The sequence below is a fragment of the Moschus berezovskii genome, chromosome 15 (assembly GCF_049115385.1).
Source record: "Moschus berezovskii isolate FMDL1 chromosome 15, NW_MosBer_1.0, whole genome shotgun sequence".
NCBI lineage: Eukaryota > Metazoa > Chordata > Mammalia > Artiodactyla > Moschidae > Moschus > Moschus berezovskii.
Window position 1 is genome coordinate 2,033,090 of NC_142474.1, and position 26,816 is coordinate 2,059,905.

The window sequence follows — 26,816 nt, forward strand, 5'->3', positions numbered from 1 at the left end:
GGTGGGGACCGTGGGTCGAAGGCGCACCGGAGGGTCGGTGTCCAGAGTCGGAGGCGGAGACCGAGCCCCGAGCCCAAAAGCAGCCGAGAGGCAGCAGCGAGCCGAGCGCCCGGCGGACGACTCTGCAGGCGCTTCGCTCGCCTCCATTCCTTTTATCTGCATAACAAAACGTAGCGCCAGAGAGGAGCTCCGCGAAGCTCGGCGCCCAAGTTAACCCGAAAGTGAAATTACTTCCTCGCTTGCCTTTCACTAAATGGCAGACCCTCGCCACCTCGAGAGCTCCCTCCAACGAGGGCCGTCCGTGCTGGCAAAGACTGGCTTGAGGGGGGCGCGCGGGCGCGGGGGCCCCGGCAGGCGCCCGCAGCAGCCCCGGCCGCACTCGGAGACCTCGGCCGCCCGGCCGCGCGGTTGTGCAAGCGCCGGGCGGCAGCCGCCGGGCGAGGGCGGGGAGGCGCGCGAGCCGCAGCCCCGGTGAACTCCGGCGAGCCAGCCTTCCCGGGGGTTATCTCCGGGGTGGAGTCCGCTGCGCTCCCGCCCGGAGAGCCGCGCACCGGTCACCGCGGCCCGGGCGCCCTCGCTCACCCCGCTGACGGCGCCCTCTAAGCACCCCAGCGCCCCCGCCCGGGCCCCGCGCCGCTCCCGGCCCGGCCAGCCGCGGCCCGGTCCGCCCCAGCGAGCGCGCTCATTGGCCACCCGGGGCGGCCGGTCTCCATAAATACCTGGTCCCCGGGCATGGAGCGGGACAGGGGGAAGGCGCGGCGCCAGCAGCATCTCTTCCACCCCCCTGGACACCTCCACTTCGGCTCCAGAGCTGGAGGGAAGACTTCACACCAACAGGCGAACTCAACGTCCGTCTTACTTCTTGCAAGAGGCAGCCAGCTCCCCACTGCGCTCCTCCAGCCCCGGTGGCCGGCGCTCGGCGGGCATCCGCTGCCTGAGACTGCAGCGCGGTGCCGCGTGCGGCATCCTCGCCCAGGTCCTGACGGCTCTCTGTCCCCCTTCAGCCTTCCCACCGCACCTGCTGCTCCACCTTGCCGCTCTTTCTCCGTGTATAAAGCTCCTGAAGCTCGCCGGCACCTCTTTAACAACCTCGCCCTGCCCAGTGCCCACCTTTCCGGGCGCCCGGTGTCCCCCGCTGCCATGAGCTCACCCATTAGCAAGAGCCGCTCCCTTGCCGCCTTCATGCAGCAGCTTCGCAGCCTGGGGCAGCCACCCAGACCCGTGACATCGACGGCGTGCTCACCCCGTCGGCCGAGGGAGGTGCCCCTCTGCCCCGTGATGGAACCGGGCGAGGCGCAGGACGCGGCCACTCTGCCCGGTCCCACCAAGTGGCCACTGCTGGGCAGCCTGCTGGAGATCCTCTGGAAAGGAGGCCTCAAGAAACAGCACGACACGCTGGTAAGTGCCCCATCGCGCCCCAGTGCCCTCTCTTCTCCCCGGCTCGCTCTCCAAACCCTCGCCGAGGCGCGCGGCGCGGTGCGCACGGCTGTCCAGGCTGCAGCGGTCGGTCCCCGAGAGGAGGGAGGCGGGAGGAGGGAGAAGCGCTCCAGGGACTGCCCGGGATGCGCGCTGACTTCGCTCCCCGCCCGGCCCCTGCAGGCCGAGTACCATAAGAAGTACGGCAAGATTTTCCGCATGAAGTTGGGTTCCTTCGACTCGGTGCATCTGGGCTCGCCGTGCCTTCTGGAAGCGCTGTATCGCACCGAGAGCGCGCACCCCCAAAGGCTGGAGGTCAAACCGTGGAAGGCCTATCGCGACTATCGCGAGGAGGGCTACGGGCTGCTGATCCTGTAAGTCCAAGAGGCAGGGTGGGGCTGGCGGCTGGAAGTTGGGAAGGCGCGGGGAGGGGGGCGGTTAGGGTTCCCTGGGGCTGAACCGGAATTAGGGCTCCCTGGGGCTGGACCCGCCTGATGCAAGAACACGGAGGCCCCTACCTGATTCCACCTGATTCCACCGCGGGCTCTGGCGTGGACTCCAGTGGGTTGAAGGACAGCCGTGCTGCGCACGGGACACTTGTGTTCTTTCCGACAAGTGGGCTGGGGCAGCCCTTTCCCTCAAAGAAACACCAGAAAAGTATGAAGATTGTGAGTTCGGACCCCTGGGCAGGATGAGACTGTCAAGTCAGCCTGCCAGGCAATCATGTTATACAAACAAAATTATCCCTTGAAATTCTGTGACCTTCTCTTGATAGTTCAAAGGCCAGAAGTTACTTTGTAAATTTGAGGCGTTTTGTGCATGTACCTTTCAACCCAATTCAATGGATTGAAAGAAGACAGAATTTTTCCTCACAGTTACGCGTTGCTGGTGAGGTGAGTTCATGTGCTCACTCTTACTGCTGGGGACTGAGGCCACTGGCCTCCCAGTTTAACCCCAGCAAGGGCACTCCAGAAGCCCTGACTTCATCCTTCTGGAGCGATCTTTGACTCAGAGGAAAGGAACTTATTCATCGTATTGTCAGACCAGCCCCCAATATTCCAATGCTAATATTTTCTGGCTATTTCTTGGCACGCTTCTGTGTTCATTTGATTATATAGTTAATGCACTTACAGAGCTGGAAGGATCTCCACTTCTTCATTATTTTCCTTTCAATTTGCTCTAAATATAATTCTGCTTCTCTCCCAGGGAAGGAGAAGACTGGCAGAGGGTCAGGAGTGCCTTTCAAAAGAAACTAATGAAACCAGTGGAAATTATGAAGCTGGACAACAAAATCAATGAGGTTTGCAGCCTGGGGTTCACTTTCCTGGCTCTCCTGGGGATGGGGGATGTTAGTGGGGCTTCAAGCCGCAGCCGCAAAGTGCAGAGGAGACAGCAGGCAATCTGGGTGAGCCAGGGCTCTTCTTTCCTTGTCACTTCCTCCACCTCCAGAACTCTAAGTCTTCTCGCCTGTCTTTTAAAGTGGTGTCTCGGTGGCGGAGCAGTTAGGAGCATTGGCGTCAACATTCTACAGTCTTAGATTTGAAAGTCAGTCCTGCACCCCCACCCCAGCGATGCAACCTGACTGTACCATTTAACTTCCTCAGGTTCCCAGTCTATAAACTGGGAGTTCACAATTCCCACTCCATAGATTTCTGTGCATGCGTGCTAAATCACTTCAGTTGTGTCCAACTCTGTACGACGTATGGCCTGTGTCCTGCCAGGCACCTCTGCCCATGGGATTTTCTGGCAGGAGTACTGGAGTGCATTGCTGTAGCCTCGTCCAGGGGATATTCCTGATCCGGGGGTTAAATCTGTGTCTCTTAGGTTTCCTGCATTTACCGCTAGCACCACCTGGGAAACCCCCATAGGTTTCTGTGAGGATTAAATGAGATGATGCTATAACATTCCTAGGTAGTGACATTTGAGCTGGGTTTTGCAGGATGAGTAAGAGTCTGCAAGCCAGAGAAGGTGGAAAATGGCATTCAGGCGCAGAGAATAGCCTACTGACAATATGGAGGCATGAGATGGTATATTCAGAGAATAGTGCATTTAGGACAGCTGAAGTGAAGCTTTCTCTGAAGTGATGCTGGGCAGAGGGCAGGGCTTAACAATATTTTTGTGCCATACTAAGGTATTTAGGCATTATCCTTTAGCCAACAGGGGCCAAAGGGGGAAGGATTTAAGCAGAGAGAGAACTCTTTTTACTCCTGTCCACTCTGGGCATTTATTTTGAACTGAACCCACACAGGATCATATAGGTGAAAGGTTACAAATTTAAAAGCCTCCAGGAACCAGGTGATTATATCAATGTGTAAGGCAGGCCCAGTAGGGATATTAGCAAATGGAATGGTACACACCCTTCCTAGAGGGGACAGCTGCCCCAGCTCTGGCAAATGCCTGCCACGTGGAAATGTAGACCCAGTGTCACCAGATTCATCATTATTATTCTTTGATGACTCAAGTGAAGTGAAGTGAAAGTCGCTCAGTTGTGTCCGACTCTTTGCGATCCCATGGACTCTACAGTCCATGGAATTCTCCAGGCCAGGATACTGGAGTGGGTAGCCTTTCCCTTCTCCAGGGGGTCTTCCCAACCGAGGTCTCCCACATTGCAGGCGCATTCTTTACCAGCTGAGCTACCAGGGAAGCCCTTTTGATGACTAGTGGAAATTAATATGTTCACATGAAATCTCTGGATTTTTTGATGGGAGCAAATTCAAAGTACTTTTTAATGTGCTGTGTGGGCTACCACAACATGCCTATTAGTTTCGTCTGTGGGTTTTTAGTCACTTTAGCCCTATTTCAGGGCTTCCTGGTGGCTCAGTGATAAACCCACCTGCCAGTACAGGAGGTGTGGATTCTATCCCTGGGTTGGGAAGATGCCTGGAGAGGGAAAAGCAACCCACTGCAATATTCTTTACTGTCTGAGCCACCAGGGAAGCCCCCTAACTCACCCTAGTACTCTTACCTGGAAATCCCATGGACAGAGGAGTCTGGCGGGCTACAGTCCGTGGGGTCTCAAGAGTCAGACAAAACTTAGTGACTAACCACCACCAACAACCGCTTACTCTATTCCAGACCCCAACATGGCCACTTTTATGTGTCCAGGGGAGAGTGACTAAGTCACCCTCTAAGCCTCAGTCTTGTCATCTGTTACCTAGGAATGGGAGTAATGACAGTACTTTCTTCATCATGACATTGTTTGAGGATCAGCTAAGATAATACACTTTGGACAGGGCTTGGTTTCATGCAAGCCTCATTAAATGCAAAGCATTAGTCATCTAAAATCCCGATTGTGGAAACTGGCATTTAGGAACCTTCCACAACTTGCCCAAGGTGACAGAGCTATTTAGTGATGGCACTGCATCCAGAATTTACGGATTTCCTGGCTCTAAGCTTAATGTGCTTAATACAACGCCAACCAGTAAAGAGACGTTTGTGTGCCCAGCTCTAAGTGGCCAGCCTCAGTAAAGAGACGTTTGTGTGCCCAGCTCTGTAAGTGGCCTCAGGACAGTCAGAGTCCTTGAGATGCTGCACCCACAGAGACACTTGGCCAGTTCCTCCTTCGTGGTTTATTTTCCATTCTGATTAGAAGAAATGTTTTCCTTTTCTTAAATTTAGATCAAAAGCGGAAACTTAAGCTCCAGGAAGGCTTCAGGGAAAGCTCAAGAAATAACCCAGTACAAGGGTGTTGGGGCAGAAGGTGAACTCTCAAGGAGAATATATAATTAGTGATGATTCAGAATGAATAACATTATGGGCAGTGAACATACAAGGTCGCAAAACCTGAAGCTGGCTTACTGAACTTGAAACTTCTGTTTCGCTTCAGTGACTGAAATGTGTCTTTGGTGATTTCTTTCTTTTAAGGTCTTGGCTGATTTTATGGGTAGAATAGATGAGCTCTGTGATGAGAGAGGCCGCATTGAAGACTTATACACGGAGCTGAACAAATGGTCTTTTGAAAGTAAGTTGTCTTCAGATCTTGTCTGTTTGATTTTGCAAGTGACTTTGAGGACAAAGGTGGCTCCGTTGGCCACTCTTCTGTAATCATACCCTGTTGCTGACTAGGAAAGGCTGAAGCAGCCTTCTTAATGCTTTCCAGCACTTCATGGTGCTATGCCCTCTGGATTGCTTGTGGAGCCATTCAACAAACATTTATTCAATACCTGCTAATGTGCCAGGCACTATACTGGGGACATGGCAGTGAACAGAACAGGCTACATCCTTGCTCACGTAGAACTCAGATTTTAGAAGAGGTGACAACCGACTAGTACACGTATTTTAATGTATACTCTGTCGAGGAATAAGGGAGTCGGAAAGAATGCAGCTTCCTGGGTGAGGCAGGTTTGCTTGGTAAGGAGACATTTGAGGTGAGGCCTGAAGGAAGATGAGGAGCACGCCACCAGGGTGTCTGTGGGGAGACTGTTTCGACCGTGGAGACAGGAAGTGCAAAGGCCCTGGGGTGGAAGCAGGAGCAGTGTCTCTGTGGAACTTTCGAGGATGCTGGCTGGAGTGGATTGGAGGGGGGCGGGCAGAGGAGCTGAGAGAGATTAAGCCTGAAAGCCCCCAAGAGAACTTCTACTTTAGGACCTTCCTGGTGGTCCAGTGGCTAAGACCCCGTGCTCCCAGTGCAGGGACCTGAGTTCAGTAAAAGATAATATGTAGCAACAAAGATCTGGGGGAGCCAAATAAATAAAAATACCCTTTTAAGAAAAGAACTTCTGCTTTGATCAGATGTGGAGCCCTGGATCATTCTGAACAGAAGGGAGCTGGGTCACTGTCTTTAAGGAGGAACGGGGAGCATTTGGCTGAAGGGGTTCAGGGCTGGCGGAGGGTCCCAGAGGCTGTCTGCAGCTGAGTGTGGTCAGGGCTGCTGCACGGAAGTGGGACCGTCTCAGCCAAGGCCTGGAATGCCCCAGGTGAAAGTGAAGGAGGGAAGAATATTCCAGGTGGAAGGAGAAAGGAGGAGAAAGAAAGGAGTTCCCAGTGACCAAAGCACGTCCTGCAAGGGATGTGGATGGCAAAGCAGAGGGTGGGGGGAGGCAGTGGCCCTCACAGACATCTGTATAAACCGGGCATGGGGGTGTGGCTTTGAGCCCAGAGGCCCTGGGAGCGACTGTAGAGTGCTTTCAGCAGGAAGGTGCCATGGTCTGACTTGTTGGAAGCCTCACTCGTGGCTGCCGATGTGAGTGATTGGAGAGGACGCCCCGTTCAGAGGCTTTGGTCCTGACCTGTCTCCCTGATCAGATCGACCTCACTTTAAAGTCACAGGCAGTCATCTTAGCACATAAGAAAGCTCCATGCTGATAAGAAATCCACAGGAGGTGTTAAGGGAAAGAAAAGTCAAGAGAGGGGATGATTACAGAGGAGGGAAGAAACGTATGTTTTGGAAATGGTCTGCTGGAAATACCCAAATTAAGGCGTATCGGATACATTCCTTTGCAAGTCAAAGAAAACCTGACCATCGTGGTTTACAAATTATTGCCCAGCGTTACGAGAAACCCTGCGGAGGCCAGGCCACAGCTGGTGCTCAGTGGTGTTACTGGGACCCAAGTCTGTTCCATTTTCCTTCTCGTGCATTCTGAGCTGGTTGCAAAGTGGCTCCCACCTCTCCTGGTCTCACCTCTGCATTCCGGGCAAAGGCAGGAAGGGAAGAGGGAAGAGCTAAGCTGGCTGTACTCTTCCCCCTTTGTCAAGAAAGCAAAAGTGCCTCCAGGAGGCCCAGTGGCCAGCCCCGGGTCACGTGACTGCTGTGGCTGCCTCAGGAAGCCTGGGAAGTTGGGGAGCAGGATTGTCTGAGATCAATGCTGGCTTACTGCCTGAGGATGCACACGCTGACATGCGAAGTAAATCAGGGTTCTCTTAGGGAAGAAATAGGGAAGGATGAGCATGGGGCAGTTATTAGCAGTCTGCTGCGTACGATGTCAAGGGTAAACTGAGAAAAGCAAGACATTACAGGAGAGATTCACTCAGGCATAAAAATGGTTGCATCTTCACTGTGGTTTTTCTGATCAGGAGGTTCTGCAGAGGACAAGTTGTTGGACCTGGAGACAATTTCTAGAAAGAGAAAAGTGATCAAGCCCCTTGGCCTTAGACTCTCTGCTTCTCTGTTCTTCGAAAAGACCTCACTTTTATGGGAGACGGGATTGAGCCTTTGGTAGCCAGCTAATCATAGACTCCAGTGTCTCTGTGAGTGGGTAACATTGTTGATTACTTTAAATAATAGGCATCTGCCTTGTGCTGTATGAGAAGAGATTTGGGCTCCTTCAGAAGAACGCAGGGGAGGAAGCTTTGAACTTCATCACGGCCATCAAAACAGTAAGTGTCCCCTAGGGGAGAGCAGTTTTCTTATTAATTGTTTACAGAACTCAACAAATGTACATCCCAGTGTTTCCCACATGTATTTTACTATAGTAGTTAAGTGTTCATTTTAAGGTCTGTTATGTATTTTCATGAATGTATGTGCATATATTGCTGTCGTTGAGTTGCTAAGTTGTGTCTGACTCTTTTGAGACCCCATGGACTGTAGCCCACCAGGATCCTCTGTGCATGAGATTTTCCAGGCAAGAATACTGGAGTGTGTTGCCATTTCTTACTCCAGTGGATCTTCCCAACCCAGGGATCGAACCCATGTCTCCTGCGTTGGCAGGTGGATTCTTTACCACTGAGCCACCAGGGAAGCCCATGCGCATATATAAAGAAGCATGTTAAGTCATTGGCAGGCAAGGTGAAAGCAGAAATTTCAACCAAAGGTCAGTTGATTAACATACTATCTTAAAGAAAATTTTCAGGTTAAAATTTTTTGGATGGTTTAGGTTGTATGTGGAGGTAGCAGACACTGTGAAACCAGTTTCAAGAATGACTAAACTTTGGAGATTATTGGAAATGGAAGTGGATATGGGGTTTATCGTTTTCTTTTTTTACATTTAGGTCATAAGATCATTGTTTTTCAACTCACTCTGTGGTTTGTGGGATCTTAGTTCCCTGAGCAGGGACTGAACCTGGGTCACCGCACTGTAAGCTCAAAGTCCTAACCACTCGACCACCAGGGAATTCTCATAAGATCAAATTTTTTATGAACCGCATCCGGTGGGAGAGTGTCCCAGAGCTGATTTTCATGTGTCTTTAGCAGGTGGAAACTGGTGCTGAGAGCCCGGGGGCCTCCCTGGGAGTCCAGCCTTTGGGGAGCAGAGGGTGTGGTTGCTGAGGACACGTCTCTCGTGGACTGCAGGTTGTCTATGAGATAAAGAGCAGGGGGCTGAAAGGCATTTGTGTTCCCCACAGATGATGAGCATGTTTGGAAAGATGATGGTCACCCCGGTTGAGCTGCACAGGAGCCTCAACACCAGGGTATGGCAGGAGCACACGCGTGCCTGGGACACCATCTTCAGATCAGGTGAGGCGGCCGCAGGGCCCAGCAGTCCTAGCTCCGGAGACGCTGCCGCAGGCCTGGCTGACCGCCTAGGCTCAGCGCCCCGCCCGTGGCTGGAGCCGCTCCTCCGGATTCTTTCGGACTCTGCAAGCGCTTGAGTCTGGGGATTGCCCTGCTACAGACACATTCTAAGAGGAAGGCGGGAAGTAGTTTGCTGTAGTCTTTTTTGAGAAATAGGAGTGATTAAAAGCAAGAGTTTCGGAGTCGAAGATTCCTGAGCTCAAGTTCCAGCTCTGTCATTGGTCTTTGTGACTTCGCCAAATACACTCTTTTTCTTTAAAAAATTTTTTTTAATATTTATTGATTTTTATTTATTTAGTTGGACTCACTGAGTCTTAGTTGTGATATGTGGGGTCCAGTTCCCTGATCAGGGGTGGAGCCCAAGCCTCTCATTAGGAACGTGGAGTCTTAGCCACTGGACCACCAGAGCCCAAGCCCCTCCATTGGGAGCACGGGGTCTCAGCCACTGGACCACCAGGGAAGTCCTCACTCCTTTTCAACCTCAGTTATCTTGTCTTTAAAATGGGCTAATAGTAGCGTTAATAGTATTTACAGTAGGAGTATGTATCTCAGTGCAACTGTTATTTTAAGTCTAATAAGGATAATGTAAAACCTAGCGTAGCACAATGTCTCAATGGATCAGACCTACTTCTGGTATGGTATGGAGGGAATATTTGGTGCTAAGAATTACCATATGGTCACACACACACATTCACACAGACAGACACACACATTCACACACACTCACACACACACACACTCACACACACCCACATTCACACACACACACATTCACACAGACAGACACACACATTCACACACACTCACACATACCCACACTCACACACACATTCACACACACACACATTCACACAGACAGACACACACATACACACACAGTCACACATACCCACACTCACACACATTCACACACACACACACATACACACACACTCACACATACCCACACTCACACACACAGACATTCACACACACACACATTCACACAGACAGACACACACATACACACACACTCACACATACCCACACTCACACACAGACATTCACACACACACACATTCACACATACACACACACTCACACATACCCACACTCACACACACAGATATTCACACACACACACATTCACACATATACACTCACTCACACATACCCACACTCACACACACATTCACACACACACACATTCATACAGACAGACACACACATTCACACACACTCACACATACCCACACTCACACACACAGACACACACATTCACACTCACACACAGAGTCATTCACACACACACACACACTCACACATACACACACACTCACACATACCCACACTCACACACACACATTCACACATACACACACACTCACACATACCCACACTCACACACACAGGCATTCAGACAGACACATTCACACATACCCACACTCACACATACCTACACTCACACACACAGAGATTCACACAGACACACACATTCACACACACACATACACATTCACACATATACACACACATACATACACACACATTCATTTAATTCTCACAAAAATCCTGTAAGATAGGTCCTCTTATCAGACGCCCCTGACAGAAATGAGGCACAAGGAAATTAATAACTTTATCAAGATTGCCTACTAGGTGATGGCAAAGCCAGAATTTGAAGTCAGACAGAAGGACTCGGAAGATTCAACTCTAACCGCTGTGCCATTTATTAACACTGACATTTTTGCCATCGTCACGGTGATTCTTATGATGATGGTGGTATCCAGAATGGGTTGAGGGGAAGGAAATGTGTGCTGAGAATGTACTTTACAAATAGCAGAGACATTTCCCTTTACTGTCGACAGACATGGGCTCTGCACGCTCTGCGTGTGCAGTGTTGTTTGGTAGCAGTGGAGGAGGGCTCTCCTCTCTGTTGATCTGGGAGCCAGAGCCCACTGCCTGTGTTAGTGACCACATCTGCCTCATGCCTGGGTGTGAGTCGAGGTTCTGGTTCTGAGATGGACCCAAATCCCACCCCTGTCTCACGATGACCTCTCCTGAACCCTCAGCGCTGTCTACTCGAAACACGATCACAGACCCAGCATCGGCACCACAGGGAAGCCTGCTGGAAACCAGACTCCCAGGCCCACCCTGGACTCCTGAATCAGAGTTTGCATTTTAAGAAGATTCCCAGGGACTCTTGTGCTCATGTAGGCGTTGGTCAGTCCTTGGCGACTTAGCAGCAAGGCAATATTAGCTTGTCTAACAATGTCAGATTGCCTGCAAAGACCCTTTGGACGCAGCAGGGAGGATTTGACCCTGGGCTCTCCTCTGTTCTTTCCTCATCCTGACTTTCAGCTGATTTCTTCACCCCTTTCCTCTCCTCCAATAGTCAAATCTTGTGTGGACAACCGGTTAGAGAAATATTCTGAGCAGCCCAGCATGGATTTGCTTTGTGACATTTATCACCACAATCAGCTCTCAAAGAAAGAGTTGTATGCGGCCGTGACGGAGCTCCAGCTGGCTGCAGTGGAGACGGTAAGGGTGGGCCTGGTTTGGGTTTAAATCAATGGGCTGTAAAATCTTTTTCATGACGAATTGTACATGGTCATTCAATTCACCCATTCCATAAGGATTTATGGTTTTTTAAACCTTATTTATGGTTATTTAAAAGCTTAGCAGAAATCAGAAATCTACTCAGACGTGTGGCAGACCCCGTGCACAGCCTGTGTGCGCAAACCTGATAGAAAAATTCATGTGCTTTAGAGACAAAAGGGGCTTCACAAGTGGTGCTAGTGACAACGAAGGAGATGTAAGAGGTGCGGATTCCATCCCTGGGTCGGGAAGATCCCCTGGAGGAGGGCATGGCAGCCCGCTCTAGTGTCCTTGCCTGGAGAATCCCACGCACAGAGGAGCCTGGCGGGCTGCAGTCTATGGGACTGCAAAGAGCTGGACATGAGGGAAGCCACTTAGCATGCACGCAGGGACAGAAATCCAGAGCAGAATATCAGTGTCATGACAAATATCAAAGTATGACAGGAACTCAGAAGCAGTAAAATTCTATACTGCAGCAAGGTAGATAATCCAGGTTTTTAAAAATTGGATATATTTTAGGTATTTCTGCATCTTACCAAAGTGCCCCACTGTGGCTGTTGTTTAGTCTAAAAATACTGAAATAGTCTCTGCTAGTCCAATATTTTTTTTTCCACTTAAAATTGTCAACAGAGGGAGTTTGGGAAAGCTTGATCTCGATTTCAATGAAGCAGCTAATCTTATTTTATTTACTTATTAGTTTTTAAAAATACTTTTACTCGTGTATTTTATTTCTGGCTGTGCTGGGTCTTTGCTGCTGCGCACAGCTTTGCTCTGGTTGTGAGCGGGTTCTCCCCACTGCGGGGGCATCTCTTGTTGGGGAGCACCGGCTCGCGATGTGTGGGACTTGGTGGTTGTGGCAGACGGGCTTAGTTGCTCCTTGGCATGTGGAATCTGCCCGGATCAGGGGTCAAACCCGTGTCTCCTGCACTAGCAGGTAAATTCTCAACCACTGGACCACCAGGGAGCTCTGCTGCTGCTGCTGCTGCTGCTGAGTCACTTCAGTCGTGTCCGACTCTGTGTGACCCCATAGACAGAAGCCCACCAGGCTCCCCCGTCCCTGGGATTCTCCAGGCAAGAACGCTGGAGTGGGTTGCCATTTCCTTCTCCAATGTGTGAAAGTGAAAAGTGAAGTTGCTCAGTCATGTCCGACCCTTAGCGACCCCATGGACTGCAGCCTACCAGGCTCCTCCATCCATGGGATTTTCTAGGCAAGAGTACTGGAGTGGCTTGCCATTGCCTTCTTCGAGGGAGCTCTGAGACAGCGAATTTTAAAAGACAAAATTCTGTCCTTGCTATGGTAGGTATACAGCACAGCCAACCTCCAAACACAAATACTGGCGGGCGTTCAGTTGAGTTTCAACATCTTTGGTTCATTTTCTGAGCCATCTTTGGAATGATAATGTTAATATTCCTCAGTGGCCCAACACCTCTCACACAACTATCATCTCTGAGAAAAATGTATACCAGGTCATTTCTCCTCCATGTTCTGGGGTGTTTCTAATCTGAACAAAAAGTAGGATTTTCTGCATCAGGGAACAGCAAGGTTCTCATTTCTCTGCATGCTCCAGAATACTGTGGAAAGTGGGAACTTCAGCTCATTTTCCCATTAAATCTCTTACCCTGAGAGGCTCCTGAGAGTGATAACAGTGAAGCTTCCCCCATTCTTCTTTTTTTTTTTCATCTGGAATGTGAGTTCCCTAGCAGCGATGACTTCGTTTTGTCCCCTGCTGTATTCCTAGGATGTGGAATAGAAGTTGGCACACAGTAGGTGTTGAGTAATACTTGTTCAATAAATGAAAGCATTTAGGAACTGTTGAGTACCTGCTATGCGTCAGGCACTGTTCCAGGTACTTGAGAGACCACAAAGAACCAGGTCCCCTCGTGGAACCTCAGCGGCCGTGGGGAGCCGACAACAGACATGTAAATGAGCAGTGAGAGAGCATCATTTCAGATAGCGGTCCAGGCCCTGGAGGAAGACATCAGGGTGACGCCACTGAGAGGCAGGGGAGGTGGTCCCTCTCTGAGGATGTCATACTGGAGCTGACGCTGGAGTAGTGAGAAGGAGACAACCCAGGGAAGATCTGGTGGAGGAGCACTCCAAGAGGAGGAAACAGCACGTGCAGAGGCCCTGGGGCAGAAAGAGGGTGGCCTGAAGAACTAGCGCTGACTGGGAGAAGTCCACGGGCTCTGTTAGCCAGCAGCCTTAGTAACATGGGGCTTCCCTGGCGGCTCCGACGGTAAAGAATCTGTCTACAACGTGCGAGACCCAGATTCGATCCCTGGGCTGGGAAGATCCCCTGGAGAAGGAAACGGCAACCCACTCCAGTGCTCTGGCCTGGAGAATTCCAGGGACAAAGTAGCCTACAGTCTATGGGGTCGCAAAGAGTCAGACACGACTTAGCAACTGATACTTTTCACTTAGCAAGATATCTGGATTATTACTCCTGTGATGAAAAGCTCTTGGAGCATTTTAAACAGGGGAGTAACTTGATCAAATCGAGGTTTGGTAAAGTGGCTTCTGGGCTTCCCTGGTGGTTCAGTGGTAAAGAACTTGCCTGCCAATTCAGAAGATGCAGGTTCAATCCCTGGGACAGGAAGATCCCCTGGAGGAGGAAATGGCGACACACTCCAGTACTCTTGCCTGGGAAATCCCATGGACAGAAGAGCTACAGTCCACGGGGTGGCAAAGAGTCAGACGTGACTTAGCAAAACAACAAGAGTGGGCTCTGGCTGGTGGATGGAGAGTGGACCCCGCCAAGAGAGAGCGGAAGCGGGAAGGCCAGCGAGGAGATGGGTCTCCTCCACGGAGGTCAGGCCGGGATACTTTGCGCCCCTGAGGTTTCTGAGGCCGCGTGCCCTGCGCCCAGCCTCTGCAGTTACCCCCACAGGCCAGGGCTGTGCTTCAGGGCTCTGGTGAAAGCTGCAGTTATCTGCCTTTTGGGAACTCTGTCTGGTACTTGCGGTAAGGGACCCACTGATATGGGTCAATCTGTTTCTTTTTCCGTCCTGGCTATTCTGAACGTCGCATTTGGAAAATCAGAGAAATCTGAAAGTGTATCTAATTTGGTGGCTACGCCCTCTTCCTGTTTTGAAAATCGGCCTCTTGTAATAATGACATCCACGGTTTATTTGCAGCTGAGGCTGCCAGTCCTCTGACATGAAGAAGGCTTCTTGGAGGCATCTTCTTCCAAAAATAATAAATACCATCGGCTCCGAGTTGTCCTGCACTTTGCTCATTTGTGTGACTGACACATAGCACTTAGCTCAAGCGTCTTTGTGTCTGCTGAGAGAGGACACAATGACCGTTTTTATGGGGATATTTGGCATAAATTAGCCAAGAATAGGCCTAAAAGCAAATATATAAGACTACCAGTGGTGAGGGTCATGAAGCTAAAAGCTGCACTGGCTGTTTATGCCAGTATTTGTTCTCCTCACTGCCTTTGGAAAGAAAATAAAGGATGCCACTTAAAGTAGAAAAAGAAAATAAAGTAGAAAAAGAAAATAAAGGAGGCCACTTAAAGGCTGTGAGTGTCTGTCAGAATTGTGGCTGCTTCCTTGAAATACTCAGCTTGATGCTGGAATTTCTTATTTTGGTCTTGGCTGCCTTCTACCAGGGCTCTTTGCTTGAGGCTGAAACTCTGAGTATAGATGATGCCTTTTTATTTTATGGTAGCTTTTGAGGGTGTGGCAAAAAAAAAAACCTTTCTTTTAAATTCCAGAAATGCAGTTTCTTGTGCGTTTGCGCTGAAGACATGTTTAAACTCATTTTTATCAGTATCACTCCTAGGGTCTCCATCTGTCTCTCCCCGTTCAATTTTCATATTATTATTAATCTTAAACAATTAACAAATTTTATTTTGAAATAATTGTAGCTTCACATGCAGTTCTAAGCAACAATAGAGACGATTCCTTAATCCTTCTCCAGTTCCCCCTAATGGTAATATCTTAGGTAAGATAAACTCACAGCAGCCTGGAAGTTGACGTTATTACAATCACCCATCTGACTTCTCATTTCTCAGTCTTACATGTCATCTGTGTTCTGTTTTTATACGAAACTACACTTTATGTCCTAATGTAGCTGTCTATTCAAAGAATTCTACTCTGATTCCCTCAGGAAATACGCTATTACTCAGGAATCTGACTTTTCATATATGGTCTTTGTTTGAGACGCAGCCAAGAAGGACGTGTGAAAAACCGTCACTCGTATGTTTTCACGCCAGGGTGATAGGCACCACCTTGGGCTCAGCTGATACAGGTTTTAAGGCAGTTTATTTACAGAAAACTCAAGTTTGTGTCCATTTGGCTTTCAGACGGCAAACAGCTTACTGTGGATTCTCTACAATTTATCCCGTAATCCGCACGTGCAAAAAAAGCTTCTTAAGGAAATTCAGAGTGTGTTGCCTGGGAATCAGTTGCCACGGGCAGAGGATTTGAGGAACATGCCATATTTAAAAGCCTGTCTGAAAGAATCTATGAGGTAAGAACACGTGCCTAAGCTAATATGAATGTCAGACAGCTGTTCTCTCCAACAGATAATAAGGGATCCCCCTCCCGAAGTGACTTAGCAGCAGCAGCAGCAGCTCCCGTAGTTGATTCATAAAGATTTAGCAAGCTACCAAAAAAGTTTAAAAACCCTCCAGGACCATACTCCTTTCCTATGACTCATTCTTTAAATCATTTGGGTAAATTCTATTAAATCTTGGAAACTCAGAGTCTGCCCCCTTTAAATCAGTAATAATAATACTTGAATGGATACTATAAGCAATAATTAAGATTAGGGGCACAAATGAAGGAAGCTAGATGAAAGCTCAGCGAGGAACCATATTATTACACGACAAGACGTAGAGACATGCTGGTTTCTGAGCCTCTGTATAAAATGGTCTTTGAAGTTTCTTCTTCTGGACAACAAAACTCATAACATCTTAGGATTAGAAGGAAACATCTTGACCTTTATGAAGGGGAGATAGACGATACCCTTCTATAGAGGATAGAACAAACAGCAAGCTTGCTGGTGAGGCGTGTAAACACACACCCTTGAAGCCTAGAGTGAGACGGGAAAATCACTGTTAGCAGTGATGAAGCAGCTCACACCTGGGGGTTTAACCAACGCAGAAAGGGGTAAAAACAAGTGTGAATACTGGGGAGAAAGAGGACGTTGTAAAGACTTGGAATCTTGTCCCCTTTATGAGAACTTAGGCAGTGAATGTTTATTTAGCCAGACTCTGAATTCCCTTGAGCTAGGACTTGGTCTGTGCCCACCTTGACATCTCTGATTTTGTGTTTTCAGGCTTAACCCGAGTGTCCCATTTACAACTCGGACTCTCGACAAGGCAATGGTTCTAGGGGAATATGCTTTACCCAAAGGAGTAAGTAAAATGTATACAATCTATGCCTTACAGAGCTTTGAGAGATACCCTCTTCAAATACCCTGCAGATCTCCTGAAATGTTTCTACTGGCAGAGCATTCATTTTAGAAAAGTGGAGATTGCAGTATATAGCTGGTGTGTCGTGTGGTCTAGTATTAGGAATAAGGGTTATGCAGACAGAGAGACCTGGATGCAAGTAGAGCTTTGAGTGAGTTACATAACCTCTGTGAGCCTCAGCCTTCTCATCTATAAAATGGGAATAATAATAGAACTTACTACATGGGCTTGTTGTTACAATGAGATGCAAAGTTTTAAGGTTCTTGAAGTGCTTATATCACCTGGCACTTTTCAAGCACTGCACGCTGGCCTTCATTGTTGTTATGTACTTGTGGGTTACTTTCACGTTTGTAAGGTGATGGCTTTTGTAAATCTTGCTATTCATATGTTTAATTGCTTTATGTGTCTGTGTGATTTTAGACTGTGTTGGTTCTAAATACCCGTGTGTTGGGATCCAATGAAGAAAACTTTGAGGAGTCAAGTCAGTTTATGCCTGAACGGTGGCTTCAGGACAAGAAAAAGATCAACCCTTTTGCCCATCTTCCATTTGGCGTTGGGAAAAGAATGTGCGTTGGTCGCCGGTTAGCGGAACTCCAGCTCCACCTGGCGCTCTGCTGGGTAAGACTCTGGCAGCGTTTCCGGCTGTGAGCTGGGCTGTTCCTCGAGGCCGGAGCAGAGGGGCTAACCCCACTTTCCTGTGCTCCTGTGTTTCAGATCATCCGCAAATACAACATCGTGGCCACAGACCTCGAGCCCGTGGAGATGCTGCACTTGGGCATCCTGGTGCCTGGCCGGCAGCTCCCCGTCGCCTTCTGCCAGCGATAAGAAGCCTCGGGTGGGCAGCAGGAACGCAGAGCAGCCAAGGGGTGAGCCGAGCTTGGGTGTCAGCCAGACGTGGGCTGGAGTCCCTGCTTGCCGTTGGTTCACCCAGTGACCTGAACAGTTACTTAACCTTTCCGCCTGAATTACTTTTTTCATTTGTTACATGGGGACCAAAATAGTATCCATCCAGAAAATTGATATGAGTACAAAATACATAACCCAGAACCTAGCATCAAATGAGTGCTCCACAATTCAAGCTGCTTGTCATGGTTTTTGCATGTGGATCTCAGGGCGTGGGGCTTCCCAGGTGGCACTCGTGCTGAAGAACCCACCTGCCAATGCAGGAGATGTAAGAGGCACAAGCTCGATCCCCGCGTGGGGAAGATCTCCTGGAGGAGGGCATGGAGACCCACTCCAGTGTTCTTGCCTAGAGAATCCCGTGGACAGAGGAGCCTGGTGGGCTGCAGTCCAGGGGGTCGCAGAGCAAACTTTTTCAGCAAAGGGCCAGTTGGCAATATTTTAGGCTTTGCAGGACATAGAGTCTCTCTCATATCCACTTAACTCACCTTGGTACAGTCTTAGACAATTGATCACTGAGTAGGGTTGGCTGGTTGTATTGGTTTTCTACTGCTTCCATAAAAAATTACTGAAAGGAACTACTTACAAATTACTAAAACTTGTGTTATGATATAGCGTTTATGATTTTATCCTTCTGTAGGTCAGAAGCAACACAGCTCTCGCCAGCCTTATTCCAAAGCGATAATTTCGTTGATGAATTGGTGTTTTTTAGTCTACTTATTTTCCCCTAATCCACAGTAAAAAATGAGTTTTTAACTATTAAAGTGATAAAAAGTTAACCTGAGAAATCTCCAATATTAGCTAATGTGGAAATAGGACAAGTCTGACACACAGCTTTATAGATTAGATGCCAGTGGTGAGGTGAAGTGAAGTCGCTCAGTCGTGTCCGACTCTTTGCGACCCTGTGGACTGTAGCCTACCAGGCTTCTCCGTCTGTGGGATTCACCAGGCAACAGTACTGGAGTGGGTTGCCATTTCCTTCTCCAGGGATCTTCCCAACCCAGGGGTCGAACCCGGGTCTCCCGCACTGGAGGCAGACACTTTAACCTCTGAACCACCAGGGAAACACTATGAATCCTAACAAATCCACCTCTTACTTATCTCTTTGTCTCTCAATGAATTTTTGCAATGAGACATCAGAGCCTGAGCTTCATGGGTTTTAGCTGGCTTGAGTTCCGGGAGAGAGCTGAAGGACAGGAGGAAAAAGCAGTGGGAAAAACGTGCCAAGGAATCCCCTTCATAGCCTGCTGGAAAATTTGCTAGATATCTGACTGGTGCTCAGTTTTCATTGGCCTGATCCTTGGCCCAAAGAACAGTAAGGACAGAAGAAGCCCCAGCTGCTTGTGTAGCAGCTACTGGGGCCCAGCAACTCACCTCAGTCACTCAGCTGTTTCAACAGCACCACCTAGAACTTGCCTCGAGCTCGTTGCTGTTTGTTAAGAGCAAGTTGAGGGGGACTTGCTGATAGGTGGATTATTTGGGAAATGTGGGATTTCGGATGAAATCTCTGAATGAGGCCCAGTGAATTCCTCCCTTAGTGTCTGACGCGGCTGCTGACAAGTGCTCAGTCATGTCTGGCTTTGCGAACCCAAGGATTGTAGCCCGCCAGGCTCTTGTGTCTGTGGGATTTTTCTAGGCAAGAATACTGAAACGCGTTGCCATCCCCTCCTCTAGGGGATCTTCCCCACCCAGGGATCGAACCCATGTCTCCTGCATCTCCTGCGCTGGCAGACAGGGCTTTGCTTGTGTTTAACCACTGGTGCCACCCGGGATGCCCCAGGTGTCTGGTACCTTTAGGCAATTTGTCAGATTCTGAACATGGCAACAAGCAGAGTCCTCCAAGTAGGACCATGGAGGAATTCTAGCTTCATTGTGAAACTCGCAGCCTCAGCTTGGACACCATGCACGGTTACTCTGGTAAAACACAAGAGCCCAGGGTGCTACTGGTTTCAGCGTTTGTTTTTGCTAACCATCCCTTTTGTTTAATTATACTGCTCTGATGTGTGATTGGAGAATACTTTATATTTCAGATTTTTTTTTTAAACCAAGAGCAAAAGCAGCAATTTTGACCCTCCTGTAAGAAGAAAGTTTTGGGCTTCTGCACGACTGGAAGGCAAAGGTGGAAACCCAGAGCATGAAACGACACGTAAAGAACATTTAGGCTCAGATGTTTACACTCCGTCTTCTGTACACTTGTCCCAGCTGTACTGTCTGTGTGACTGATGGTGTCAAGATTGCATCTGGCTCAGGGAAAGCAGGAGTGTTGGGAGACCAGGCCCTCTGCAGGGAACACACGCTGCATGCACGTGACTTACGGGACTGACGTCGTCACACCCCGACTGCACAGACTTGCTCACCTTGCTGTTTAGTCTGGCGTCTTCCGTGACACGGCGGAGCAGCCGGGTGCTTCTCTGTTAGTCAGGCGGAAGTCATTGCATGTTTCTGTCCCTGCTGTGTCAGAGTCGCCGCTGGAATCTTCACTTCCCAAAGTTTACACTTCACAGTGAAAGACCTCCTCTAGCTGGATTGTCAGTGACTCAGGGAAATATTGGCGATCCATTTATTCTAACTCTAATATAACGTTTGGGGAAATACTGCATAATAATGGAAGCAAAACTAAATGTTGGTTCATGTTATCTGGTGCCTATAAAACTTTTTTTTTCTCTTATTTTGAAATAGAAACATTATTGAAAAATTAGAGAAAATCTCTATTTTATGAACAACTTTAATGAAGTAAAAATTCCTGTCCAAGGATGTGTTAATGATTTACCATGCATCCTTGTGTTAAAGGATCCTGAAATCATTTGATTATGACATTGTGTCTATGTAATCTATGATATTAAGGTGTGGATCAAGTTTTTAAATTATGTGTGTATTCTAATGACAATTTGTTTACATCATTTTAAAAAATGTGTATACATTGTTTTATTTAGGATCTGAAGTTTATTTAGGACAATGTTCTAAAGTTTAGCCACAGCTTAATAATATTCGGTGATGTCCCCTGCCTTAATTTTCCCAACTGTAGAATGGGTCAATAGTAAAGTGTGCATGCATTATAGATTATGTAACTCATGTTATGTGATTTGAACTCCTTGGGAAACTGTGATTTCATAAGTGGAAAATGCATATAGATTTAAGCAATACTTATAAAACTTTCTTAAAAATTATGTTTACATATCGTTTCTGTGCATGTCTTTACTACTACTTTTCCTAAAAGCATACCATATATTTCTGTATATTTGATAAATATTTCCCTTTGTAGGTTGTATCTTTAAGACTATTTCAGAAGTATACATTTATATCTTCATATATGAACGAATATGTACATATCATTGAAATGGGTATAAGCTTCCTGTTGTGAAAGTTTTTAGAATTATAAATCCACATGTGTTGTCAGATTTCTTCTGTATATCTTCTTTGAATTCTCTGAAAGTAAGAATAAAATCTTTAAAATACAAGATGTTTTCTCCTTCATTGTATGTATTACAACCAAAGTTTAACATTCAAACTTTGTCTCACTAGAAAATTTTGTACAATGTAACATTACAATAATATAGCAGTTTTACCAAAAGATGCTCATTTAAATGACAAAATAATTTTCCTATTTTTTTGCTGCTTAAATATTTTTTAAAGTCCATTTCCTTCTGTCTGTACTGCTGCCTCCTTCATGGTGGGCCACTACAGAAACTGCCAACCGGTCTCCACATTCCTCCCTTCCAGACTGCTCGTTGTCTACTGGCTGTGTATTGGTCTTTTCAAAACCCAGGCCCAGCTGTGTCCCTGCCCTACTTCGGTGGCATTCCATCGCTCTTCCATAAAGACCGGAGCCCTTAAGCTGGACTTCAGTGTCTGGTAAAGTAGAGCCCACTGACCCGCAGGCCCCGGGCGCAGGAGCGCTCCCTGCCGTGCCCCCGACTCAGGGACACAGGCTTCGGCCGGTTTCTCCTGGCCCTCCTCACACACTCTCCGCCGCCGGTTCGCACCTGCTGTCCTTCCGCCTTCTTCCCTCTGGCACACTCACCAGCTCCGTCTCTCTGCGCCCACCCAGGCCCAGCCCAGGCTTCCTGGAGGACGTCTTCCTGGATGACTGACAACCCCCAGGGGCACACTCAGTCTTTCTTGTCCAGTCACTAAGTCGTGTCCGACTCTTGTGACTGCACGGACTGTAGCCTTCCAGACGCCTCTGTCCATGTGATTCTCCAGGCAAGGATACTGGAATCGGGTTGCCATTTCCTTCTCCTGCTTGACAGGCGGGTTCTTTACCACTGAGCCACCTGGGAAGCCAGTGGAAGTTCAGTTCAGTTCAGTCGCTCAGTCGTGTATGACTCTCCGCGACCCCATGAATCACAGCACGCCAGGCCTCCCTGTCCATCACCAACTCCCGGAGGTCACCCAAACTCATGTCCACAGAGTCGGTGATGCCATCCAGCCATCTCATTCTCTGTCGTCCCCTTCTCTCGCCCCCAACCTTTCCCAGCATCAGAGTCTTTTCCAGTGAGTCAACTCGTCGCATGAGGTGGCCAAAGTATTGGAGTTTCAGCTTTAGTATCAGTCCTTCCAATGAACACCCAGGATTGATCTCCTTTTGAATGGACTGGTTGGATCTCCTCACAGTCCAAGGGACTCTCAAGAGTCTTCTCCAACACCACAGTTCAAAAGCATCGATTCTTCAGCGATCAGCTTTCTTCACAGTCCAACTCTCACATCCATACATGACCACGGGAAAAACCATAGCCTTGACTAGATGGATCTTTGTTGGCAAAGTAATGTCTCTGCTTTTTAATATACTATCAAGGTTGGTCATAACTTTCTTTCCAAGGAGTAAGCGTCTTTTAATTTCATGGGTGCAATCAGCATCTGCAGTGATTTTGGAGCCCCCAAAAATAAAGTCTGACACTGTTTCCACTGTTTTTCCATCTATTTCCCATGAAGTGATGGGACTAGATGCCATGATCTTCGTTTTCTGAATGTTGAGCTTCAAGCCAACCTTTTCACTCTCTTCTTTCACTTTCATCAAGAGGCTTTTGAGTTCCTCTTCACTTTCTGCCATAAGGGTAGTGTCATCTTCATATCTGAGGTTATTGATATTTCTCCCGGCAATCTTGATTCCAGCTTGTGCTTCTTCCAGCCCAGCGTTCCTCATGATGTACTCTGCATATAAGTTAAATAAGCAGGTGACAATATACAGCCTTGACGTACTCCTTTCACTCTTAAGAATGTGCTAATATTACCTCTACATTACAGATGTGGAGGAAACTGAGGCTCAGAGTTTAAACAGCCTTTGTTCTTTACACCAAAAACGTTTTTCTACTGATTATATTAGTGACACTCCTGAACTTCACAGGGACCAATAAGTGTAGGCACACTTCCCCAAAGACGTCCTGCTGACATCCTCAACCAGGCCAGCTGCCTCCTCCCCGAGGCCTGGCAGACGGGGGCGGCACCGAGCTCAGCGCAGATGAACACAGCTCAGACCCGTGACGACTGTCGTCGCTCAGCCACGCCACTCAGCGCCTGTGGTTTATTGTATGTCTCCTCCAGTCACTGTTCTGTCTCCCTCAAGCCTGCCTCCATTTCCAGCTTGAACAAAAGTCTAATGGACACTTGAGGGAAAGATTGAAGGCAAAAGGACAAGAGGGTGGCAGAAGATGGGATGGTAGCATCAGTGACTCGATGGACACGAACTTGCTCAAACTCTGGAAGATGGTGAGAGACCGGGAAGCTTGGCGAGCCGCAGACCCTCACAAAGAGGTGGACACGACTTGGTGGCTGAACGGGATTCCCTGGTGGCTCAGATGACAAAGCGTCTGCCTGCAATGTGGGAGACCTGGGTTCGATCCCTGGGTCAGGTAGATTCCCTGGAGAAGGAAATGGCCACGCACTCCAGTATTCTTGCCTGGAAAATCCCGTGGACAGAGGAGCCTGGCGGGCTGCAGTCCACGGGGTCGCTAAGAGTCAGACACGACTGAGCGACTTCACTTTAGTGACCGAACAACAACAAATGAGAAATCAGCCCGTGACGATGCACTGGGAATGCAATCCACTCGGCTTCTGTGGCGGCCGGGTATTGAGAGGGGCGGGGGAAGGGAAGAAGAGGGAAGAGGAAAAGGGGGAAGCAAGGGGACGTCCTGGGTGGGTCAGTGGCTAAGACCCCACGTTCCCAGTGCAGGGGGTCCAGGTGTGATCCCTCATCAGGAACTAGGTTCCACATGCTACAAGTAAAGATTTCAATGCCACAACTAAAAAAAGATCCCGCATGCTAAAGCTAACACCCGACACAGTTCAGTTCACTTGCTCAGTCGAGTTCAGCTCCTTGCAAACCCATGGACTGCAGCATGCCAGGCCTCCCTGTCCATCACCAACTCCTAGAGCTTGCTCAAACTCACGTCCATCGAGTCGGTGATGCCATCCAACCATCTCATCCTCTGTCGTCCCCTTCTCCCCCTACCCTCAATCTTTCCCAGCATCAGGGTCTTTTCAAATTAGTCAGCTCTTCCCATCAGGTAACCAAAATATTGGAGTTTCAGCTTCAACATCAGTCCTTCCAGTGAACACCCAGGACTGATCTCCTTTAGGATGGACTGGTTGGATCTCCTTGCAGTCCAAGGGACTCTCAAGAGTCTTCTCCAACACCACAGTTCAAAAGCATCAATTCTTCAGTGCTCAGCCTTCTTTATAGTCCAACTCTCACATCCATACATGACCACTGGAAAAACCATAGCCATGACTAGATGGACCTTTGTTGGCAAAGTAATGTCTCTGCTTTTTAATATGCTATCTATGTTGGTCATAACTTTTCTTCCAAGGAGCAAGCGTCTTTTAATTTAATTGAAGCATCAACTAAATTGAAATTGAAATGAAATTAAAAAGACCTGGTGTCATTTAATTGAAGTGAAATTAAAAACACCTGGCATGGTCAAATAAATAAATCAAGTAAATACTTTAAAAAGGGGAGAGGAAGGAGAGAACTGAGAGATCAAGGGATTTCCTGACGTATGTAGCCAAGATTCTGCGCATAAGATTGGCACTGCTTCTCTGAATAGTAGAAACTTGTTTATTTTATTCATTATTATTTAGGTCAACTATTACTTACAAGCAGGGCTTCTCAGGTGGCTCAGAGGTAAAGAACCCGCTGGACCATGAAGGAGATGAGCGTTCAGGCCCTGGGCTGGGACGCGATCCCCTGCAGAAGGAAATGGCAACCCATTTCCTGCGGTATTCTTGCCTGGAGAACCCCATGGACGGAGGAGACTGGCAGGTTACAGTCCATGGGGTTGCAACAAGTCAGACACGACTGAGCGACTTCACTTTCACTTGTGGGTGGTTTAAGGGATGTGAAAGTTATCATAACTCTAAGAAAGCTTGCATTTCTTGGTTGACTTAAGAACTCAGTTCTCCAATGTGCCTCTTCTCTAATGAAACACTTAAAGTTCCCTGCCTTATAAACTCCACCTTGTTAGTTAGAGAAACACAGATTTGGAGGTATAACTTCAGCTGGGTTTCCATCCTCTACGCATCATCTCCGAGCTGTGTGGCTCGAGCTTACTCAGCTTCTCTGGGCCTCAGCTATTAAATAGAGACTGAAACACCTCATGTGCACATGTTCTCCTGGGAATAAGAAAATTCGGTGTGTGCCTAGCTCAGTACTTGGCACAGAGCAGGGGCAGGGTCAGAAGTCATCTTTCTGGATCAAAAGGCAAAAATGAAAAACAGCTCCCTTTATAAGGACTGTCATTGTTTAGTCACTAAGGCATGTCCGATTCTTTGCAACCCCATGGACTGTGGCCCGCCAGGCTCCTCTGTCCATGAGATTTCCCACTCAAGGATACTGGAGTGGGTTGCCATTTCCTTCTCCAGGGGATCTTCCCAACCAAGGGATCAAACCTACACCCCAGCATTGGCAGATGAATTCTTTACCCACTGAGCCCCCAGAGAAACCCTTACACCTCACTTTGAAACCCCATTTTGGAACTCCTAGGGACTGACTACACATTCCCTTTGGCCTTCATGGAATCTCACTGGATTTCAGGAACAAACTAAAATGCACAAATATTTAATTAGGGCAATTAACATTTATTGTGTTCAAGGCCCTTTCCTGTACCTTGTCTCAACTAATCCTCAGATAGCCTTGCCAGGGAGCTAGGAATCTTCCCATTTTTATAAGCTTGGAGAAATCACATATTTCTCTCAGGGAAACACTGGAAGCAGAAAACTTAGACCCAAACCCCGATCTCTTTGACTCCACAGGCCTTACTCATATCCCGACACTGTGTGGCATTCAGAGAATGTGTAAATGGGGGGTCAGATTAATCTATCAGCATGTATGTGGCAAAGCTTACTGAACAACTTTGGTCGAAAGCCAAGGCTCCATTTCTGATTCAGCCTAATTTGTTGAACTTTCTCTAATCGCCTGAGTCGGACGTTGACCCAGATGACCTCATTGCTTATGCTGCAGAGCCTCCCTCTATCAGCAAAAAAACATCTGCAGAGCGCTCAATCGTCTGGATGCCTCGCACCTGGGCTTGCCAAGTAGCATCAACTCCCAAGTACCGATGCTGTAAAATTAATTAAAAGACTTGCACACTGGCTGCTTTTTCCTCCCAAATGTGTTTGCTTTAGTGCAAAAGGGCATCAGGTACTTTTTGCACACTTTGAGCAGAAAGCTGAGATGAGGAGGAGGAAAAAGTCTGGAAGCCAAAACTAATGTTAAGAGCCAAGAGCACATACTTGAGTGAGAAATGTTTTGCATTTCTTTAGGTGATTTGTTTTCTTTTTAATCAGGCGATTTCTTCCTCTGGTTTGGATGCTGCTTTAGTTGTAATTTGCTCTGGTCTCTTTACACCAGGCGGCAGCTACCGGGGGCAGTCGGTGTCCCCTGACATGTGCAGGCGCCGACGGGTGGGTGACGGTTGCCTGCAACACAGCAATGAGAAGGGTTGGAAAGCTAAGTCCAGACACATAATTGTTAAGCATTAATTGTGCTTATATTATATTATCAAATTATGTTACATTATCAAAGCTATGGTTTTCCAATAGTCTTGTATGGATGTGAG

The 26,816-nt window shown here is 48.1% G+C and overlaps 1 protein-coding gene and 1 long non-coding RNA gene across 2 annotated transcripts; one reads left to right on the forward strand and one right to left on the reverse strand.

Moving 5' to 3' along the window:
• The first annotated feature begins 1,025 nt into the window (after positions 1-1,025).
• CYP24A1 (cytochrome P450 family 24 subfamily A member 1) lies at positions 1,026-19,930 on the forward strand. The gene is made up of 12 exons (XM_055425986.2): positions 1,026-1,398; positions 1,600-1,790; positions 2,623-2,716; positions 5,281-5,377; positions 7,640-7,731; positions 8,698-8,809; positions 11,238-11,383; positions 15,751-15,917; positions 16,728-16,806; positions 17,284-17,481; positions 17,578-17,729; positions 19,794-19,930. Exons 1-11 carry the CDS (start codon positions 1,141-1,143, stop codon positions 17,686-17,688), a joined length of 1,545 nt encoding a protein of 514 aa, XP_055281961.1. The 5' UTR covers positions 1,026-1,140; the 3' UTR covers positions 17,689-17,729; positions 19,794-19,930.
• A 1,190-nt stretch (positions 19,931-21,120) lies between these two features.
• On the reverse strand, positions 21,121-26,606 carry LOC148775314 (uncharacterized). Its single transcript, XR_016039221.1, has 3 exons — positions 26,491-26,606; positions 24,857-24,946; positions 21,121-21,189 (listed from the first exon to the last, which is right to left on the reverse strand). It is a non-coding gene; the product is annotated as an uncharacterized LOC148775314 (long non-coding RNA).
• Positions 26,607-26,816: the final 210 nt, after the last annotated feature.

Bases quoted from the DNA above. Each gene is read 5' to 3' on its own strand.
- CYP24A1 (XM_055425986.2), top strand. From the start codon at position 1,141: ATGAGCTCACCCATTAGCAAGAGCCGCTCCCTTGCCGCCTTCATGCAG. The intron at 1,399-1,599 runs GTAAGTGCCCCA...CGGCCCCTGCAG, and splicing joins AGAAACAGCACGACACGCTG to GCCGAGTACCATAAGAAGTA. The intron at 8,810-11,237 runs GTGAGGCGGCCG...CTCCTCCAATAG, and splicing joins GGACACCATCTTCAGATCAG to TCAAATCTTGTGTGGACAAC.